This window comes from Lynx canadensis, chromosome E3 (genome assembly GCF_007474595.2).
Source record: "Lynx canadensis isolate LIC74 chromosome E3, mLynCan4.pri.v2, whole genome shotgun sequence".
Lineage (NCBI taxonomy): Eukaryota > Metazoa > Chordata > Mammalia > Carnivora > Felidae > Lynx > Lynx canadensis.
Window position 1 is genome coordinate 6,737,367 of NC_044318.1, and position 22,868 is coordinate 6,760,234.

Consider the following 22,868-nt stretch of genomic DNA (forward strand, 5'->3'; position numbering starts at 1 on the left):
AAATCAGTGTCTAAGAGTCAACTAACAGGATAATCCATTCCCTGAAAACTACCAGAAACTTGGAACTAGTTGTTTTGCATGCCAGATCCTGGCTCCCAGCTGCCCCCTGCCCAAGAGAGTTCGTGTGAATGCTTGTGTGTTACGGGGTGCGGGTGGAGGCTGGGTCTCCATCCGGTAGCAATTCTTGCCGCCTCCACTGGGCCAGGTACCATCTTAGAGGCACAGAAAGCCAACCTGGGGATACACTCCCAGTTCTTTGTCAGTACTGGACACTAGGTAAGGGTGGAGGTCTGCAAAAAAGCCTTGACCAAATGGTCATCTTCCAACACCATTAAAACCATCCTCTGTAAACAGGCTGCTATGTACTGTATTAAGTAATTACTAGAAGCAAGTGCATGGGCACATGGGGTGGCATCATCCCTTCCTTCCTTCCTTCTATCCCTGCCCAACTTGTGCATGCACATGCTCACACAGGCGCGCGCGCGCGCACACACACACACACACACACACACACAGCTTCAGATAATATTGAGAAGAAGTTTCCAAATTGGCCATTCCCCTAATTGATCCTTCAGCAAACTTTATCTAATTGTCTTTCCTGCATTTTGGTTATTTGATTATTCAGCAAAGTCGTCATGCAGGAAATTGATTTGTAGTTAATTGGTCTGTTTCCAATAAAATGTGATGTGTATTATAATAGGGGAGTGCAGGGTGTTCGGGGAACATATAAACACAGGAACTTAGTAAAAATAATTATAACATTTATTGAGAGCTTGCTGTGCACTAGGCATAGTTCAAAGCTTGTTACAGGCAACAATACCCTATAAAAATAAAACGTCTCTATCAGTTTACTTATAAACATTAAAGATAACCAGATAGCTCTGAATTGGCCTGACTGAGGAAGTTGCTATATCAGTGCAGAATTTGAATTAAAAAAAAAAATAGAACAGCAATTATCAAACGTTAGACTGCATGAAAATCACCCTTATTACAAATGCAGAATCCCTTTTCTCTTCCCATGCCTCTGCCCCAGAGATTCTGATTTATAGGTCTGGAGAAAGAGCTTGAAAATCTGCACTTTCAAGTTCTGCCAGGTAATTCTAATAGAGGAGCCCTCAGATCACACTTCAGGAACCATAGAACTGATCAGTCAGGAACCTTTCCCCTCTCAATGGTAAGGAAAACATAGGATGGGTTTTTCTAGAGTTGTGTTTTGCAGTATGGTGGCCAATAACTACAGCCCTTGAAATGTGGTGGGTCAAAACAGAGATGAGCTGTAAGTATGAAATACATACTAGATTTGGAAACCATAGTACAAAAATTATGTAAAATATTTCATTAATAAGCTTTAAGTTGATTACACATTGAAGTGATATTTTAATTAACATCTAAAAATGAGCTGCACCTGTTTCTTTTCACTTTTTCAATGTGGCCACTATAAAATTTAAAATGGCTCATCTTTGGCTCATTATATTTTTATTGGCCAGTACCATTCCAGAGCTATATTTTCATTCATTTTGCTCAAATGAATATTGAAAGGGTTTGTGTGCCCCAGGAACTGGCCTCTTAGAAGTGAGGGATACTCACCTGGAATTAAAATATTGTGACAGATAATCTGTATGTTGGCAGTGCTTCCTGACTTTATGTTTCCATTTTGCCTCCACGTGAGAGTATAATGTGTGTGCGTGGGCGTGCTAGTTGTTCTTGCCGTGCTAGTTAACCTCTTAGAATCCTTGATCTGCTTACATAGGGCTTGGGGCCTCCGGATGCTTACTTCAGGGGTAGTTTTGACACATGTACGCCATGGACTTTAGTGTTGTGACCCTACCTGGAATAGACAGAAGGCAAAAGCTGTAATCCTAACCATCTTGATAGCATCAATAACTGACACCCATTTGGTTGCTGACTAACTGATAACCCTCATCTCAACTCACTATTGCCTTATACAGTCTATATGGACCATTATTTCCATTCCCAGACGGAGGAAGTCGCCCAGAGAGGAGATAAACTTTCAGAGATTGCTCTTTGTGGTTCCCCCAGTAGGTTAAACCCTATCTGGGGCACCATGTTGATTTCCAAGCATGATGGGAAACTCTTAGTGATTTTGGTAGAGTAACTGTCAGGACACAAGGAAGGCGAAACAGCATTTTTAAGAGAAAGATGGCCTTGAGCTTGGCATTAAAGAGAGTGTGGCTCTGGGTCTTTGGCCAAGAGCAGGATTTACTGTGTCTTCTCCACTCCCAGGTAGTGGCTGCTACTCTGCTCTGATGAATCCAGAATCATGGTTACTATCTCAGACCTGTTCTGTTGGGATTCAGAATTGGAAGAGGTTTCTGATTGCATGGACAGGGTACAGAAAGGGTGATACTATCTGATTTGCCATGGGTGGTATGATCTATTTCTCACAGATGTTCTAGGTGTTGGATTTATGTGCATACTTATGTAGACACAGTTCAGATGTGTCACAGTTTGGATGAGAAAACCATGTGGCTTCCCATTTAGAAGCTAGAGAGCCCATAAGATGCTTTCTTTACTGGTTCTGAGCAAAGAAAACATGAGGCTGAAAACTGTACTAAGTGATTAGTGAAGGTAACCATTTCAAATCCAGGGTAAGGAAGTGAGCGGCAACAGGATTTGGAAATGTCAGAGTCCACTTGAGACAACTCTGTGTTGTTCACTTGGAGAATTTCTTCCATTTCTACTCATGTCCTTTTTTGGAGGTTTTGCTATATTTGAAGTGATTTTTCTGGATATTTTGAGTTGTGGGACTGGTTAAGTTCCTCTCTCATGTATCTTGAGACGTTTTTAGAATAAAGCTTGGTCACCCTCCATGGTCTATAAATGTGGAAGTCATGGTCTAGGCTAAAGCTAGAGAGGTTATCGTAGTCAAAGAGGAGTGTTTCCCTAGCAAACATGTTCACTGAGGCCAACAGAGCCGGTGAGAGCTCAGACCTCAGTGGAGTCTCCATGAATAGGAACATTCCCTTCTAACCCATCTATCTCTAAATTGTTTCCCATTACACTCAAGTGATTCTCATCCTGAGACGGTCAAGATTTTTCCCCTCCTGTGGCAATCCAAGATGGTGGCCTGAGGTCCTGGGAGTCCTCGTATTTCTTCCTGTGGAGATTAGCACCAGTTTTTCCCTGTCTCTTTGCAGTGAACAGAGATAAGCTCACTGTCCTTGCTACAAATGACCCTGGGAGATTTGCCCCAAATCTTGGCCATGATTACCATTTGTATCTTAGTATCTTCTGACACCAGTACACATTATGGCAGCCCAGACTGCACAGCCTGTAAGTTGTGGGGTTCTATGATTTGAGAAAGGAGGGCTTGCATGGTACGTGTTTATATGCATCAAAGTGAGAGCCCATTTACCTTAAATCAGGAAGGAATTGGAAGGGCGTTCTGTGACCGCCTTACTCTAGGTTGCATTCTTTCATCTTTTGAAATGAGGAAGCTTGTCTGTATCCTTAGCTAACAGAAACCCCACAAGCCAAGGGGACCTATCACATCCTGCAGTCCAAAATCATTAAGGGATTTGTCAGTCTTTCACCTCTTTCAGTAGGACCATGGGATCTTACTGTGTTCTGCTGCATGTTTTTTAGTGATGAGTATGGGATGGGTGAGTTGGAAAGTATAAATGCCCATAAGACTCTATTTTTGAAAATAGATTGATTTGCAGTTGGATCAGGGAAGGAACCATAGCTGGAGCAGAGCTGAGGGATTCCAAAACCCACATGCCTTCCATCAGTCTTTTTCTTCCTCTTCCTGACTGATATCGAGTGTGGCTCCTTTTGCCACTGAGAATTGCCAAGAGCAGAGCATTTTCCCAAATGCAAAGAATGCCTGATCTGAAGCACACATCCCAGATGCTTTCTCTCAGGATGGGAGGAAAACAACTGATTGAATTACACCAGCAACAATGAAAACCAAAGGGCTTTCTTCAAAAAGCCCTTTGGTTTTCATTTGGAAAAGCTCAAGAAAGCAGAGTGATGAAGCAGGATGAACATCTGGGTAGGTGGGGATCCGTCTTCTTGTGCAGGTTAACTTCTGTCTTTCTTCTCACCTGTTGCCTCAGACGCCCAGACTGGGGTAAGCCATGCAAGGGTCCAGACCTCCACGGGAAAGTGCAGAGGAACATCCCTTGGCTACACCATTGCTTTCCAAAGGGCAGGCTGTTACAACTACAGGGTTATGGTGTAGTGCTCCCTTTGCATACTGTGTTGCATGGGTTCATTTTCCCTAATGCCTTGTAGACTATATCTTAGATACATAATTAGGAGGACACTATAGTCCCTAACGGCGATGCAGAGACCCCAGGGGTCAGAATGCATACTCTTTTGGAAGCATACTTTGCAACACTTCTCTGTCACACCTTCCTGCTGCAATTGGGCTGTCCATCAACTGTGAACTCCATCTCTGGGGGAGTTCTTCACTCACCTTTCTGCTCCCCAGGGTTTCCCCAAGCTATCTCTGGGACCAAAGGCATGGAGAAGTGATGCTCCAGGAAGAATAAAGGTCCTAGGGGTATAAAGGCTCTCAACTGAGATAGAGAGTAAAATACAGGCAGTGAAATTAATTAGTGTCCTTCCTATGTCCCTGTAAGAAAATCACTTCACTCTTAGAATGCTGGTGTGGTACCAGCACAGCTCTATTGTATTTCATTAGCATCCCCCTTGTTTCAATGAGATTCAGATGTTAATAATAAGTAATATTTGCATCTCTCGATAGAATTGGCAAAGCACTTCAACCTACACAGTTTGAGTTCCCCATTCAGTGGGCAGCATTACTTGTTTTTCTCCAACATAACCTTATGCCCAAATGCAGCAGTTTTAACTACCTCTGTAACTCCTAAATTAGGTAGCGCTTAACTCCAAAAGTATCTGTAGGTTGATTGCTAGAGCTGCACATGATCATATTAGAATAGAATCCTTCCCTTGCCTCTACAGACCCGAAATCTGGGCAGGAGAGAGAGCCTGGCTTGGTGAACTCGGACTCTGATCCCCTGCATCACAATCTCTTGTATCTGTAGAGTGCTTTAAAATGTACCTGGTTTCTTTTCATGCACTTCATCTGTGAAGTAGGCAGGCCTCAAACCCAACAATACCATTTTATGAACAGGAAAATGAGGCTCAGGGAGAACGATTTGCCTAGTCTTTGAGTAAGGACATTGCAAAGGCAGAACTTGACCTTGGGCTTTCTTGTCTCATGCCTTCTCCTCTCCCTAGCACCATGGGTGGCTTCCCGCTTTTCACTTGATGCTAAGGTCAAAAAAAGTAGGTTCATGATGGCATGGCTACAAGCTGTGGTGAAGTCACCAGCAAAGCTGTTATCTCTTACTTCATTGTTTGTTTGGCTTTTCCCTGAAGGATTTTGATGAGCTTGATGGCAACTTGGCCACTGTTCTGTGAACTCTCAGGGGTGATGTGAAATTACACACTCTGTATCTTCAGACTCCCCAGAAACTTTTCTTCTGAGTGTCTTAATGGTTTTGAATGTCTTTGGGAGCAGCTGACCTGGTATCTTCAGAAAGCCTATCTGGAAGACTCTTTGCTGCTGACACAATACTTCTCTCCTGTTTACTCCTCCCTCTTGCTGCCTTTAGTCACGCAGTGGCATTGGCTTGGCCCCTTGTTCACCTGCACTGTGGCCAGTTCTTTGGCACATGCTGGAGACAAAAAGGCAAACAAAATAGACTTGACGCAACCTTCATGGGGCTGACATTCCTGTGGGGGGGGGGGGCGGTAAATAATCAGAGAGGTAAGTAAACAAAATTATTATAGACTTGCTATGTTACATGAAGGGTGGGCAAGTGCCAAGACGGTAAGAAATGAATTAATTTGCATGTGTTCACGGAGCAGTGATGAGGCCAATGTGCCTGGAGCACAGTGAGCAAGGGGTGGATAGGAAAAGATAAGACAGGATTGAAAGAGGGGCAGGGCAACACATGCAAATTTGGGTTTTATAAACCATTGAAGGGTTTTTAAACAGGGAAGTGATGTGTTTAGATTTATATTTAACTAGATGGCTGATGGATGGATAGAATATGATAGAAGTAGATTTGTTAGCTATAGATATAAATGGCTTGTGGTTTGAAGAGGCAAGAGTAGAACCACAGAGACAAGATTTAAGGCTGTTGTGGATTTGCTTCTGATGAAACACTGATGGGTTAGGTTAAGGTGGTGGTAACATGAAGGGAGTAAAGTGGACACATGGAAGATTTCATCTGTAATTTCTGATGGATACATTGTGGGGACACAGAGAGCATCATGACCTGATTGCACCATTGTCTACTTTGGCCAGGGATGGGTGTCGTGGAGGGTGAGGATATGTGCAGGTTGGTCGTAACATGGCGGTTGTAAGACATTTTCTCATCACTCCCACTGAGGTCCTTGGGAATTGCCATTTTTGCTTTGGGCTGTGCTTAGCCAGCTCTGAGGACATTAGGTCGCTGACGTGCCTGGTATTTCTGCTGCAAGAGTAGTGCTCAAGTCCACGTCTTCCCTAATAACCTTGTGTCTAAATTGTAGTGTCACACAAGGGCGTGTTTAGAAATTAGCATTTGAAAAGAAGCCTCCTTGCTTTCAGTTTGAGCTGACATGGTCCCTTTTCCTCTGTGGAAATGAAATTTATTAATCATAATAAAACCATCGGATTCTGAAGGTAGAGGTCACCCCGAGGAGAAAAGGAGCCTGCTCATTTACGAGGAATAGTTCAGTGCTGCTGTATTTTTCTTCTGCGTTGGAAGAGAATGCTGCCAAATTGTTACCTTGGGTTTTCCACAAAGGTTGAAGCTCTGCCCAGTGTTATAGTCAAAAAAGAATTTACCATTAAAGTATGTGGAGGGCAAGGGTGGGAGCTCTCTTCTCATTGAAAACATTCAGACTGTGGATACATCATCTCCCCAAAAGAGGAAATTTTTGCCACAGTAAAACCATTCCCCAAATTAAAACAAAAAGATTAATTTCTATAAATGGGCATTTTCACACTCGTCTTGAAGAAATCCCATCAAAATGATGCTTTGCCAGAGCAAGGCTTTTCAGTTTATCTTTGCATTTTATGTCCTGTTCATACAACCAGCTTTCCTGGGTGAAAGTGCATTAAAATAATCCGATTAGCAGTTCCTTTTTTCTCTAGACCCATGACAGACCATCTTCTCACAAAATGAAAATCAGCGTCAGTCATATATCATGTCCTTTGACCCCTGTTCACATCTACTTCTACTTACGTGGGCAGAGGCCCAGCTTTCATGAGGGATCTCCATGAATATACGATTTCTTCAAAAACGTCATCCTTCTTCTGGTTTTAACACACCTTCTGTCTTGGACTTACCTCCATTCTTCCTCCCAGAGACAGAGAGCATTGTTGACTGAAGGTCACCTGATTGAGCCAAATCAATCAAGGGTATTCCAAAAAATGAAAAGCAAGAGGGGGTTGACCGTTACTTTCCCTGAGAGAATCACCTCAGAAAAGAAACATCCATTCTTGTCACTGCTTTGGAAGATGAGGAGACCACAGTGTTGAAGCAGAAAGCCTCATGTGAGCTCAGTGCCCTTTGAAACAGGCAGGGTGTGTTTAAGAGTAAGACATTTGTAATGAGAATTTGGTACAATCAAAAAAAAATTTTTTTCTCATTTGAAGAGTTAAAGGTCCTTCACCCCAGCTTCTTCCCATTGTCCCAGGCTCCATGATGTGAGCAACTAAATGAGACCCATCCAGTACATTCTTATCCACCTACCGTGAGAAAGATGACTGGAAGGAAAATGGGGAAGAGATTGGAAAGGAAAGGAATAACAGTAAATGCAGATGAGACTTTAAAAGTTAAGAGGTGAGCTTAAGGTTGATAATACAGACGTTTATTCCTGCCTTGTTCCTTCATTCCTTAAAGCAAAGTCCAAGAGTCACAAGCTGTTGATAATTGGCACACATCCTGTTTAGTGGCCAGTACGTGCATCCTCCAGCTTCTGTGTTGGTTGGTGATAGCACACAGCTGCTGCCTCCTTCAGAGACCTACCCACTGCCCAAGAGTCATTTTAACTCAGAAGTTACCCTCCATGCCTTAAGGAGGCCCACAGATGATGCTTACCTTACATGGGCATTAAAAACCAAGGCACTTGCCCCCAAGCAGGATCAACTCTGCTGGATCAGGTAGAAGCTGGTTTCCAGACCACATCCTTACGTCTTTCTTCTCATGCTCCAACCTGCTCACCTCTCTGTCCTCCTCTTGAAAGCACTCCTCCACAAGGCATGTGGGCAAGAATCTCCATTTCAGACTGTGCTTCCAGGGAACCTAACCCAGTTTAACCTGCACCTCAGCTTTGATCATTACCAAAAGACCCATGTTCACACTGTCTCAAAGAAGATACTTAGAAGGTCATTCAAGTAGGGGTTCTTGACACCTTGGAACGAGCATCCAGGTTGCCCTGAGAAACTCAAGGATCAGTCCTGACTCCATTTGGCTTTATGACTTCGAGCAAATAACCTAAACTCTCTGAATCTTAATTTCTGATTTGTTGCTGTGTTCAGTTCCTGACACACAGTAGGCATCCTTCTCGTCTTCGTTTATATTCCAAAGCCTGTGCTAGAAGGCATAGCAGTAGAGGAAGGAGGGTGGGAGAAAGGTATAGAAAAACTCAAAGATGAGATCGCATCATCAAGAAACATTGTCTGAAATGTGTCCCTTCTTAGAACCTGACCAGAGATTGATGAGGTAGACCATCTGGGGTGATAGTATCGAAATCAAATCAGACTAATTCTCGTGTGGTGCGGAAAGGTCCTACACACCCTTCAAGGATCCTCCTCTTCAGTACATCTGTTTTTCCCTCTTCTGAGATGTTGGCCCCTAACTGCACAGACCAGGCCACTTTACCCTTTGTGATCCACCTTGTCTCGCCTGATCGATAGCAGCTGAATTAGGAGAAAAAAGACCGTCTCTCTTGAGAGTAACATGTCCTCTGTGGGTGCTGGGCTTCTTGAAACCACTCCTTCAAGTTGTTTCCTCTGCCTGCCTCAGTCTCCGCGGTAGCCCTGTGATTGACCTGTGTAGAAATGGCTCAATGAGAGAAAGTGAATATTATCTCACACAAGGTTAAATGGACAGAAGAATGTGTTGGGCACAGACGGGCTTCTCTCTGAAAATGAGTAGGGCCCCTCTGCACTGTCTTGGTATTTTTGTATTTTATGGTTGTTATCATGACTCTGTAATAGCATATAATGGATTAATCTTCACCTGCATTTTCCTTTCAGTTACGGACGAGTTTATGCTGCCGACCCCTACCACCACACACTTGCTCCAGCCCCCACCTACAGCGTTGGTGCCATGGTGAGTACCAGTCCCTCCTCTTCCTCATTTCTTCCTGCTTCCCTTCCCTTCCCCCAGCTGGGACCTTACTACGGGTTGACGGTTGACGTACTCTCACTTCCCCTTAATTGAATTTGTCTCTTGTGCTAACAGCAGCTAAAATGCCACATTAATCCTCCCGGTAAACTTGATAAATGTCTTAATTTCTTGGCAATGTAGTGCATGTAAGTTATTATATTTCTAATTTTGCAAGTCTCACCTAGCAGAGCACTTACCTTAATGGAATAATTAGTCATTTTGATAATTAAATCCATCACTAACAGAATGCAGTGTCAATGCAGAACTTTTTTTTTTCTTTTTTTTTTCCCTCCCTTGCTGCTCATTCACATAGCCCCAAGGTTCCAGCCCCAGCACAGACTTCAGAGGAGCTAAGCTGCACACTTCCAGACCTCTGCTGTCAGGCAGCTGAGAATCTGACTGCCTCTCCTCCCCTATTACAATTCATGTTTAAAGTCATAGTCGCCCAGGAAAGAAAATAGAGAGAGGGGCACACTTTGTGTGTGTGCCTAGTACATAAGGAATTAGAAGGAATCAGCTGGGTTTGGGAATTGTCTTTTGTTTTTTTTTTTTGGGGGGGGGGGGGGTCTGGGTTTTTGGTTTGGGAGGGGTGGGGGGGAGGGCAAAAATGGGAGGTGAGGGTGGGGTGAATTTGCCTGTACTTGTTCAAACTTCTATGCACTAAAACTCTTGAGTACAGTAAGACGTGCCCATCACGTGAGAGCGTATGCAATCATTACAAAGCTTTTGGCATGCAGTTTTCTGCTTGGGGTCAAGAATATCAGTCCTTATCCTAAAAATAAATCCCCATAGGCATTCATTTGAATCGCCAATACTTCTAGAAAAAGTAAATAGCTAAGTGCCACCTCATAGCCATCTAAAGCCATGGCCAGACGAGTCACTGGAGCTTGGTCATAGAAATTCAGCCATGATTTGGAAACATATTATTTTGTACAAGCTCAATTACATCAAGCAATTCATCTGTAAACTCCCCTCTCAAGAGCAAATTCCATCCAGGTTGTTGAGCCAAGTCAAGTAAGCAGTTGATTTAAATTTTCATCCTGATTTTGCATTCAGCAACTCTGCCTCAACACCTAGCCCACTTGAGGAATGTGTTGGAAAGGAGAGTTGAATTACTGCATCCAATCAGCCGTCTATATTCAGCCTCTTGAGTGTAGACTGAGCTTTTCCTGACAGAATGTCATAGTAATGAATCAAACAAACCAAGAGAGAAGGGGCCAATTGTTCCATTGTCCAGCCTGTGTCAGAGACCTTCTCGCTAGCAGGACTGGCCGAGCGCATTTGGTCTTGCAGGGACCTTTGTTTAGAAGGAGCTGTTGGGGGAGGTCAGGACTGGCCAAGAATGAGCTGGGACGGGTAGAGGGTGCCTCCATTTTGGTTGTTTTTGAGTGTCTATTTTTCACATTAGTCTTTTTTGATGACGCACGTGTTGCAAAAGGAAAAATGTAAAAAACACACCCCTCAAATTGCTTTGTTTCAGAATGCTTTTGCACCCCTGACTGATGCCAAGACTAGGAGCCATGCTGATGATGTGGGTCTCGTTCTTTCTTCATTGCAGGCTAGTATATACCGAGGGGGATACAACCGCTTTGCTCCATACTAAATGACAAAACCATTAAAACCTTCCAGTGTGGGGAGAAAGGAAGCTTTCCGAGGCCTGGGTGTTGCAATACATGCAGTAACGCATCATTTTAGCAGCCCTAAAGATTAAAAAAAAAAAAAAAAAAAAGAGGGAAAAAATTACATTTTTTATCTTATACCTCAGATATTTTGTTCTGTGTATTTTAATATTGTGGGTCTTTAATTTCTGAAGGTTCCGTAGTTGGTTGCTGGCTGTAGGAGTTTTTCTGTGGTTGAAATAGAGAGATGCTAGCTATGAATTAAAACTGGATTAGGGCCATATCCAGAGTGCTATATCATGTAAATGAATTATATATGCTGAATATCAAGCTACTGGGGTTATCAGCTGTTTGGGAAGAGTGTAAGTGACTACAGTAGTCATTTTTTTTTTTTTAACTGCATCTGCATTATTTCATTTTATGAACGGGGAAGGGTGGGAGGGTCTTAGGGGATCAGGACTGGGATTTGGGCTAAAAGGAAAAAAATATATAGTAACTGATCAATCTAAATGACCCACTGCACCAACAATCATATATCAGCGGTTCTAAGTTGCTCATTGAGTTCAAGCCAAAGGTTCTGTTATTAAGGGGGTGCTTCTAAAAGCACTTTTTGCGTCCAAGTTGAATGAAGCTGTACAAACCCATCCTTTAAACCATTCCACCCAGCAGTATTCAGCTTCTTAACCAGCCGCTAGTTATTTAGGCAAAAACTGCTAGTTAGGCCATCAACAAGCATTCTTTTTATATTTCTTCCAGTATAATAAATTATTGATATCATTGCTGACTTTTATATTATGGGAGGGAAAAAATAACATTAATAAAAAGGTGATAAAAAGCACTGTTTCTATTTTTTTCTTTTTTTCCAAAAAAAAGAAAGTAATAAAAACTTAAATCCTTTGTACCAGTTAAAAAAAAATGTATAAAATTTACATCTGTGCAGTGGAGTTGTTAAGTTCTAGAAACAGTCTATGAAGCTTTAGTTTTAGCCTAGTAAACAACTGTTAGAGACAGATGTATAATTTTTATGGAATTACATGATAATCATATTCGGATTTATAGAAGCATTTTACAAGTATTGCAATCATTGAGTAGAGATAATCATGGTATTTTCATCAGCTTGGTACTTTTTGAAACATGACCGTGTTGTGTGAGCAACCTGCAATTTTTCAGTCCGTGAGATCCTGCCCTCCTACTCTTCCTGGTCCCCAACGATTATCTCAAACCAGGATCTTTAGTTCCGTCTCCAAGGCCCAGGACACTTGTCAGAAGGAAGCAAAAAAAAAAAACAAAATAAAATAAAAACAAAAAAACAAAAACAATAGGCCCGCCCTCTTCATCCCGGAAGAACAAAGCCCCCCGCCTGTGAAGCAGGGCCAGAGTGACACAGCCGAAAAATTGCAGTTTGTCTGTACTTCTGTTTGAACTCTTTCCATGTTGTCCTGTTTACAAAAGTTAACCTAAGTTGGGGTATCTGTCACGGGTCTTCCTGTTTTTTGTATTTAAATAAAAAACAAAAAAACCAGCGGCAAGCTGCCCGGGTAGTTGGCCGCCATAGTTCAACCTTCACGTGTTCAGTGCCGGCCCCGTGCAGGCGCGCACTTCAGTAAGTTATCAACTCACCGCTGTGAACCTGCCAACCCGCTGTAACAACTCTGCTTTCAAACAAAACCAAACAAAACCTTAAAAAAAAAAAAAAAAAAGAAAAAAAAAAAAGAAAAAAGTAAAAAAAAAAAAAAAAAGTGTTTGTGATCCAGCTTCCTCTCGGTCATCCTACGTGCATGCAGTAAGATTGGTTGGATATTAAACCATCAATAAAGTTTCACCAGATTTGAAAACAAAGTTTCTGTAGCTTCGATATCTAAGACAGAGTCTCGTTATCTTGAAAAGAGAGAAGGGGGAGGGGGGGAACCGCTTAAGCAGCCAGAAGCATGTAACATGTTCTTTGCGGCAGCCTGATTGGGGGGGGGCGAGGGAGGGGCCACGGGGGTGTTTTATAGCATCGCAGAGACATTCTTATTCCCCCACCTGGAGAGCAGTGCTAGGACCGTGGGTGCCTGGTGGATGGGGTTAAAGGAAACTGCTTATTAAAATGCTACGGCATCCTGCCCCAGAGGGGAGAAAGGTGGAAGGAGCAGGGGGCCTCGGGAGTCTGCAAAGCTTTCTCCCGACTGCCTCGGATGTCAGAATCCAGAATTTGCATTGTATTTGGAATCACAAACCTAGAATTCTTAACTGTGTTGGTTAAAGTAAAATTATTTTGCAGTTTTGATTTCCATCAATGAGCTGTACTTTCCCCCATGACTGTATGTAGTTTTAATAAAATCATTTAGAACACTGAGTGCCAAATGATGTTACAGAACCTTCTGCCCAGGCACTCTGCCAAGATGCCAATAAGTCATTTTAAAAATGTATGTCAGAGATGTAAACAGACATTTTGGATTTTTTTAAACAGTATTTATTTGGAATGTTTTCATTTATCTAAATAACTATTGCTATTATGAATTATGGAAAAAAAAGATTAATATCATGTGTGGCATATAGTGACTTCTTAACACACACATCACGCAATCTGCAAACCCAGAAAATGTGTATATCTGTCTTTAGAAATTAGTGTTTATATCACTTACAGTGGTTTGTGAATAAAGAAAAACTGGTTTGTAATATCAAAAATAAAAGCTTAGTCTGAAAAGGTACATGCGAGTTGGCGTCCTGAGTCTTTGTGCTTGTGTGTGTTCGGCGGACGGTAAATTCTGCACGCACAGCCTTGCCGCTTAGAACCACGGCGGGTAGTGGTAGGGGGGTGGTGCTGCCCTGGTGAGCAGGAGGTTGCCCCATGCCCCTGGCAGACCCAGGCGCCTAGGGAACAGGGGCTGGCCGTCTGGCTCACAGGGCTTTCCCTTCTCACTCATCTTTTCAGACAAGTCCATGCGACTAACCAGTGATGTTTAAAAAGACACAGAACTAAGTTGAGCTATTCCCCAGCATAGAAATGTCAGTCTTTGGGGGCGCCTGGGTGGCTCGGTCGGCTAAGCATCTGACTTCGGCTCAGGTCATGATCTCGCAGTTGGTGAGTTCGAGCCCCGCATCGGGCTCTCTGCTGACCCCTCAGAGCCTGAAGCCTGCTTGAGATTTTGTGTCTCCCTCTCTCTCTGCCCCTCCCTGCTCACACTCTGTCTCTCTCTCTCTCTCTCTCAAAAATATACATTAAAAAAAATTTTTTTTTAATGTCTTTGATTTAAAACAACACAGCAGGGGCGCCTGGGTGGTTCAGTCCATTACATGTCTGACTTTGGCTCTGATTATGATCTCACGGTTCATGAGTTTGAGCCCTGCACCGGGCTCCATGCTGACAGTGAGGAGCCTGCTTGGGATTCTCTCCCTCTCTCTCTGCCCTTTCTGTGCACGTGCTCTCTCTCTCTCAAAACTAAATAAACTTAACAACAATAAAAACTGTTCATTTCTCTTTTATTTTTTTGTTTGTTTAGAGAGAAAAAGTGTGTGTGAACAGAGGAGGGACAGAGAGAGGGAGAGGGAGAATCCCAAGCAGGTTCTGCACTGTTGACACAGAGCCCGACATGGGGCTCAAACTTACAAACCATGAGAAACATGCGATCATGAACTTTGCAGAGATCAAGAGTCAGACGCTTAACCCACTGAGCCACTCGGGTACCCTCCAAAAAGCTATGCATTTCAAATGAAACATAGGTTCAAGCCATTGATAGAATTTGGGCAGGCTTGGGTGAAAAAGGATGAAAAATAAGAAAAAGGCCTACACTTTCCATTTACTGAGTGCTCACTATGACCATTAGTGTTGAGTCATATACCCCCACGTAGGTATCTTAATAATATCTTAATCCTATCTCATTTAATTATCTTACTATCCCTATCAAGTTGCTAATACATACAAAGACTAAACAAGATGCAGGGTCTGAAAGCGTTCTGGGTTTGAATCCTAATTCAGTCACCTGCTAGCTGCGGTCCAGAGCAACTTAAACCAAAGTTCTGTGTCTCTGTCTCCTCGTCCATGATTCAGGATTGTGACAACACCTACCTCTTACTACTGTTATGCAGAATAAAGAAGACAATCTATGTGACAGCGTTGTACGCTCTTAGGGTGTAAGGTCACGCAGCGAGCAAGTGGCAAGTTCGACATTCCAGAAGGGGCCCCCTGACGAAGCGGGGCAGTCTCTCTTGGCCCACTGAGAACTTCTAGCTTCCAACTTTAGAAATGAGCACTCTCACCCCCGAGTGCCAAAGGCTGCCTTTTGTTCTCCAGTCCTCTTCCCACAATGCAGGTGGTCTCCATAGACTTATTAACTACACCATCTTAAGAATTTCCCGTAAACACCTCAAGTAGACGGCTGTACCGGTCTAACTTCCATTGCCCTCTGTCAGTTCCCAGAAGATAGTATTTTATAAATAAAGACGATAAGGTTTGATGCATCATATGATTTGCCCAAAGTCATGTCTCACAACTCCTAGAACCAGGCTCCGCATGAAAATCTGACCCTGAAGCTTATGCCCTCTTCCGAAAATTCTGCTGCTTTACTCACAGTGATGGTGGCTGTGGTCGTAGTGGTCATGTTGAGTCTGGGCTTCCTATTCTCTCCTTACAAAGTATGGAAGGCTATATTCATTTAAAAAAATTAATGAACTAGTTTGATCCTGACACATGGTGAGGAGGGTGATAATGATCTCCTAAAATGCTGATTTATAATGGAGTCCCTGCCCTGTCCAAATATGGGGATGTAAGTATAGATAACAAAAGCAGTAGTTAACATTAGAATTTCCAAAATGAGGCTCTTCTCCAAACGACACTAAGCATATACATTTCACGTGAAGTGTAAAGAAAATTAAAATCATGGCAGAAGCGGGAGGGTTTGTTAAAGATTTGCCCGGTGGGTGCAAATGCTTGACACATGTCCCACCCTCCACCTGACTGTGGGCAGACATGGGCAAAGAAGCCCACAAGAAGCCCGTATGTGATGCACATGCTTTGTATATAAATACAGACAGTTAATTTATTTTTTGCATAGACAACGTCTGGGAGGTAGTCACAGACTTATCCCACCTGTATTTTTTTTTTTTACCATTTTTTAAAAGCTTATTTATTTTGAGAAGGTGGGGAGGGGTGGAGAGGAAGATAAAGAGAACCCCAACCAGGCTCTGCACTGTCAGCAAAGAGCCTGACACAGGGCTCGAACCCACGAACCACGACATCCTGACCCAAGCCGAAGTCGAGAGTCAGATGCTTAACCGACTGAGCCACCCAGACACCCCACCTGTATTTTTTCTCTTAAAACAGCATTTGAATTACACAGTAAGACCTCCTCCACGTTAACAAATAAAAATAAAGCATCACAAATACGATTCAATGAGTTTAGACTACTCTCTCAATCCCAACGTCTCACTCAACACCCTGACAACCTTGATTATTTATGATGGCATCTGAAGGCTGTTTCTATTTCCTGGGACGCAGCCACTTTTTATGTAAACAGATCTCTGGGGAGCACTTCACTGTGCCTCGCACGTACACACACATACACACATGTGTGCGTGGACTCATGCACTCTCAGAAAACAAAAGCACATACCTGGGCCCTATCTGCTTTCAGGACTCCTAAGGTGAGACCCACCATTGGAAAGGGAGGCACCGTCTTTCAGCAAACGTCTGGATTGTGTTCATGCTGGATTCTTGACCCTATCTGGAGAGCCAATCGATGTGCTTGTGCATGCGTGTGTGGGTGCACGTATGTACAAGCACGAACCTACATGCACCTATATATCGATGCATATTCCCAATCTTTCTCATGACAACCTGTGATTAGCTTTTCACCAATGAAGTCCAGAATTAGGACTGCAAATGATATTCTTACACGGGAAGATACAAAAGTCATTTTTGTTGGAAAAAAAGACTGGGTTTTGTTTTGTTTTCCTTTCACTGTTCTTTTTGGTTCCTACCCACTACAGGATAACGTGTGTGTGTGTGCACAGGTGTGCACAAATCTATATTATATACTCAGGAGATGTGTGTGTAAATTCATCAGGTGCAGGATAGGAAGTTCTCATTGTTCAGCCGCTCAGGATTCAATACAATGTTTGAAACTGGACCAAGGGCCAAGTTTATCTCACATCCCCATGCTGAGACCTTTCATTATGGGTAACAGCAAGCTTCTCCCTATGCTATTTGGAGTCCTAAGGGACGCAGATTTGGGGGGAACAGGAGCAGCCTTCCCGTTGGCACATTTGAAGAGTCTCCCCTGAGAGCCCAGTCTCACCCCTCGTGCTGTGTCCTACTCACCCTCCTGGAAAATCGGGGGGCGGGGGACAGCAAAGGTTTGTCTCTGCCTCGGTGGCCTAGGTTGTCACCATGGCTGCTTTGACCACAGGCATCTGGCCTCTAGAAGGGGATTTGCCAATTATCACAAAGGGGAAACCTTCTCTGGGTGGTTTGTTAGGAAAACACCAAGGATTCTTTTCACAGGAATGGTATCATTGCCTGAAGTGTCGGAGACTGTATGGAGAATGAAGCAAACAAGGAGATTAGCTCACAACTTTAGATGAAATGCGGGCTCTGTATCTATAATGTGTGGATGACCATAGTACCCACCTCGACCTGTTCTTGTAAGAACCAGCCGTGGTAAAAGACGTAAAGCACTTAGCCTGGTATATCGCATTTTTCCTTTTTAACAATTTTTTTATAAGTTTATTTATTTTTGAGAGACAAATCATGAGCAGGAGAGAGGCAGACAAAGAGGGAGACACAGAATCCGAAGCAGGCTCCAGGTTCCAAGCTGTCAGCACAGAGCCCAACGCCGGGCTCAAACTCATGAACCATGAGATCATGACCTGAGCCAAAGTCGGAGGCTTAACCCACTGAGCCACTCAGGTGCCCCTACGATTTTTCCTTTTTTTTTTTTTTAATTTTTTTTTAACGTTTATTTATTTTTGAGACAGAGAGAGACAGAGCATGAACAGGGGAGGGGCAGAGAGAGAGGGAGACACAGAATTGGAAGCAGGCTCCAGGCTCTGAGCCCTCAGCCCAGAGTCCGACGCGGGGCTCGAACTCACAGACCATGAGATAGTGACCTGAGCTGAAGTCGGACGCTTAACCGACTGAGCCACCCAGGCGCCCCTGATTTTTCCTTTTTAAGAATAAATCACTTCTCTAGCCATGTGTATAATTCTTATGTATCCGCCTATATTTCATAGATTCAAACAATGTATCTTATCTATATAATATTACATAATATGAGTATACATACAGATCTACACAATTGGATAGGCATCTAAACTAATTGTATGCACACATGGATACAAATACTTTTTAATATATATGCTTATTTTTATGCGTCAGCATCACGACCATATACCCATTAGTGGACCAGAAATACATATGCTAATTCTTGGGGTGCCGGGGTGGTTCAGTCAGTGAAGTGTCTGACTCTTGGTTTCAGCTCAGGTCATGATCTCATGGTTCATGAGTTCAAGCCACCTATCAGGCTCTGCACTGACAGCATACAGCCTGCTTGGAATTCTCTCTCTCCCCTCTCTCTGCCCCTCCCCACTCATTCTGTCTCCTCTCTCTCTCAAAATAAATTAACTTAAATATATATACATATATAAATATACATATATATGTATATATACACACACACATATACATACATATATATGTATATATACACACATATATATGCTAATTCTTGTAAGGCAACCAGCAAACAGGCCTTATGACTACTGCTGCCATCAGTATTATCTTCCTTCATCCTCACAAACTGGCAAGACAGGTGCCACCATCACCCTGGTCCACCCCCCAGGAAACAGAAGCTTCCGCAGGCACAGAGACATGCTGGGGTACACGGCTCTAGGTGGTGGAGCTGAGCCACGGCCATCAGCTGCCTGACTCAAAGCCTTGCAGCCACCAGTTTAGCCCACACGTTACACACCCCGCGGTGCTTCACCCCCGTGGCAGCCCAGCTAAGTCATTTGCCCCATGTCAGGAGGCTCACACCTGCCGGAGCTCACAGCCAACCCGGTGTCCTTTCCTCTCCTGCACCCGCTGCCCTCAAAGGCCTGGCCTAACAACCAACCATCTCGCGAGCTCTTGTTGGGGACGTAGGCCACCAGCAGGGCCCCAAGTCTACCCTGGGGAGCACGCCCACCCTCCCATGACCCTTGCTCCTGCAACGCAGCCCCTGCCTTGGGGGTTGACATCGAACTCTCCGACTGAAACAGACAGATGGCACGTTGCCTGCACGAGGCAAAAAGTCAACGAGAGCGGGAGAATTCCCCAGGCTCTGAAGGAGAAGGAAAACAAGGGCTGCAGGTAGAAAACAGAAGCGCAGAGACCCAAGAAGCAGGGTAATGTGGCGGCGCCGGCAGGTGATGGTTGGGAGGGTGCGGAATGCAAAATGACGGCGCTCATCAGCAGGCAGACTTAAGAAGAAAAGCAAACCTGACAAAGAAAGTTAAAAAAAAAAAAAAAAAAAAAAAAAAAAAAAAAAACCTGCCTAAAAGCAGAAGGCAGTAACCGCAGGCCCGCAAATGAAACCCTCACGTTCACATCTGGAAAGCCAAACTCTCCGCAGCCACACCAGGAAGTTGTCGAGAACGGAAAAGCAGGTCAGAGGCGCTGCACACAGCTCGCCTTTTATCTCCCCCAAACACTCCTGGGCCAGCGAGCGGCATTGAAATTCACGACTGTAAGTAGGATTTCGGCACCAGCGGACTGTGCTCAGCTGGACAGGGCCGTCAGCATAAAGGGCTCGCTGCTGCTTTTTCCTTTCTTATTTTCCTAGGCTGCGTGACTAGATGATGGATTGTTCTTTCCACGATTTCCCCTTGTTTGCAAAGCCCGGCTCTCCCCCTCTCACCCGCTGGACGGTGTGCACGCGTGCACGCATGCGCGGACGCGGGATCCCATGCTCTGTGAGACTAGGAAGCAAGTAGAAAAATAAACCCACGGAACTTTCAGGGTCGGTGGCAACGCTGTGATAGGGAAATTCTGAATTGTTTGCGGCCTGTACGGTAGAGGAAAAACAGAAAAGCCTCCTTTTTTATTTCCTTATGTTTTTTTCCCATCACTTGAAAACAAAACAGGGTGCCTCATCTCTGCTGATACCAAGGCAAGAGGTCATGGTTATTTTCATTAAGCCATCAAAGACAGACGGGCAGTAACAAGAGTGGAAAAACAGCAAAAGTTAGTAACGGGCCTATTTCCTCTTTTAAAGACATTTCTAGACAAACCCGAGTTTGGATCCTGTCTCTGCTATCTTGTGTCTTTTTCCCTCTTGTACAAACTTAGGGGCAACGGAGCCTCTCTGGGGCTCAGTTTTCTAATGGGTAAGGTGTCTACTCGGGCTGCAGTGAGAATTAATGGAGACTGAGTAGCACCAAGAAGTTTGGTTCTACGAAAGTCACTTACCTCCCACTTGAGGACAAAAGTCAAACCCTGGGCTATAACAAGCGAGACATCAGACAGGGCGCCGGGGTGGCTCAGTCAAAGCATCCAACTTTGGCTCAGGTCATGATCTCACGGGTTTGTGAGTTGGAGCCCTGCGTCAGGCTCTGTGCTGACGGCTCAGAGCCTGGAGCCTGCTACGGCTACCTCTCTCTCTGTCCCTCCCTTGCTCTGCTCAAAAATATATAAACATTAAAAAAATTCCTTTTAAAAATTGAAACATGGGATTTTTGATTTAGGAAAACCAGAGAGGATGCTCACTTATGGAAACCGTTCTTAAAAATCTTCCTGGTGCTTTGGAGTCTGCACGCACTCCTCTGCAATCATCAGGACACGGCCCGGGGTCTCTGCAAATCCAGGGTTGTGTGGTCTAGGATGTGTAGGCAATCCACAGAGCTGGAGCCACTGCACCCGCCCCCCCCCCCCCCCCCCCCCCCCCCGCCAACCTCCTGTGAGCCTCAGCTCCTCCCGCTGCTTCTGGGCCAGGCATTTGTAACCGCTGTGAGCCCTGCTTCCTTGTTAGTCACCTAGAGGGAAATACAATGACCTTGAAGCCTGGTTGTGAGAAAGTGGTCAGAAAATGGCACATAAACTGCTCTGAAGTAGAAGAGGTACAATAAATATTCACCCCTCTTCTCTCCTTGCTCCTTCATTAGCCTCAAGATACTTTTCATCTGGAAATTTCTACTACTTCCTGGGTTAGAGGATTTAAAATAAAACAAAATGCTCAATGCCAAAACAAACAAACAAACAAACCCACAAACTATTATAGGCACCAAGACCTACCCTTTTCCGCACAGACATACATAAGGATGAGATAAATTAAGGGAGCCCCTCACACCATAGAACATTGGGCAAGGTTCCAAGCCAACTAGACTCAGGCAAGAGTGATAGGAATATTTGATAAATTCCAAAATGGCAGTCATTCTCTGAGTCCCCGGCCACCAGGTTGTTCTGTGCCAGCAGGACACTGTATCCGCCCCTGTCCACATGGGTCCGTGTTGGGACTGGAGAGGGGAGACGTAATCAGTCAGGACGCCTGGCAGCAGCAGCCTTTACCTTTGCCCTAAGAGGTCACATCTCGTCCCACGGGCTTTCTGATAAGTTACAACTGTTCTCTGTGTCCCCCAGTCCAGCCTCCTAATCCCTGACCTCAGCACCATGAATGTCAGGACGATCTTTCCCACACCCTACTCCAGGATGCTGTGACTGAGCCCAAGACAGAGGCTAGAACTCACCGCCTGGTAGCTTTAGGTACAAAATATGTTCTCTGAGAAATTTACTGTTGGGTCTATAGAGGCTGCTACAAGGTGTAAATTAACCTCCAACATCTGAGAATTGGGAGATTTCACAGAATTCTTTCCTGGAGAGGCTAGAAGGAGTAGCCACAGCAAGACCCCATGTTCTCCCAGTGACGGTGGCCTGAAGCAGAAAAGAAGCTGCCTTCTTAAGAGGACAATAGCTGACACATCCAAGAAGGGATTAATATCCCAAATATATAAAGAACTTGCACAAATGGATACACACACACACACACACACACACACACACACATCCTTTTAAAGATGGACGGAGGACTCAAATAGACATTTTTCCAAAGAAGACATCCAGATGGCCAATGGACACATGAAAAGATGCTCAACATCGATCATCATCAAGGAAATGCAAGTCAAAACCACAATGAGGTAGCACCTCACACCTGCCAGACGGCTAGAATCAAAAACACAAGAAACAAGTGTGGGAGAGAACATGGAGAAAAAGGAACCCTCATGTACCATTGGTGGGAATGCAAACTGGGGCAGCCATGGTGGAAAACAGCATGGAGGTGCCTCAAAACATTAAAAAGAGAATTACCCTAGGATCTAGGAATCCCAATACCCAAAGAATACAAAAACACTGATTCAAAAAGAGAGATGCACCCCTGTGTTTATTACAGCGTTATTTACAATAGCCAAAATATAGAAGCAGCCCAAGGTCCATCCATAGGGACATCCATACCCAGCCATAAAGAAGGAGATTTACAACAATACAGGTATATCTAGAGGGTATAACACTGAGTAACAGAAGTCAGTCAGAGGAAGACAAATACCATATGACCGCACTCAAATGTGGAACTTAAGAAATAAAACAAATGAGCAAAGAAAGAGACCAAGAAATAAACAATTACATACAGAAAACAATTACATACAGAGGGAGCTGGGGATGAGGGTAAAATAGTAAAGGGGATTAAGGGTACACATTTTTCAAGTTTATTTATTTTGAGACAGAGAACATACACACATGTGAGCAGAGAGAGAGAGAGAGAGAGAATCCCAAGCAGGTTCTGCACTATCAGTGACAGCCGGATGTGGGTCTCGATCCCCTGAACCAAATGGTGAGATCATGACCCTAGCCAAAATCAAGAGTC

General features: G+C 44.1%; 1 protein-coding gene across 12 annotated transcripts in view; it reads left to right on the top strand.

Annotated features, from left to right (window-relative positions):
• Positions 1–11,109, top strand: part of RBFOX1 (RNA binding fox-1 homolog 1) — a 1,462,962-nt gene extending 1,451,853 nt beyond the window's left edge. For 6 of the 12 annotated variants that reach the window (XM_032591613.1, XM_030301004.1, XM_032591619.1 and 3 more), the window contains 2 exons: positions 9,248–9,323; positions 9,694–9,922. In XM_032591613.1, the coding sequence (XP_032447504.1) occupies positions 9,248–9,323; positions 9,694–9,841 (224 nt within the window). In that variant the 3' untranslated portion in view covers positions 9,842–9,922. Of the gene's footprint in view, positions 1–9,247; positions 9,324–9,693; positions 9,923–10,860 lie in introns of those variants that run through there. The other 6 variants (XM_032591615.1, XM_032591614.1, XM_030301008.1 and 3 more) reach the window with 3 other exon arrangements.
• Positions 11,110–22,868: the final 11,759 nt, after the last annotated feature.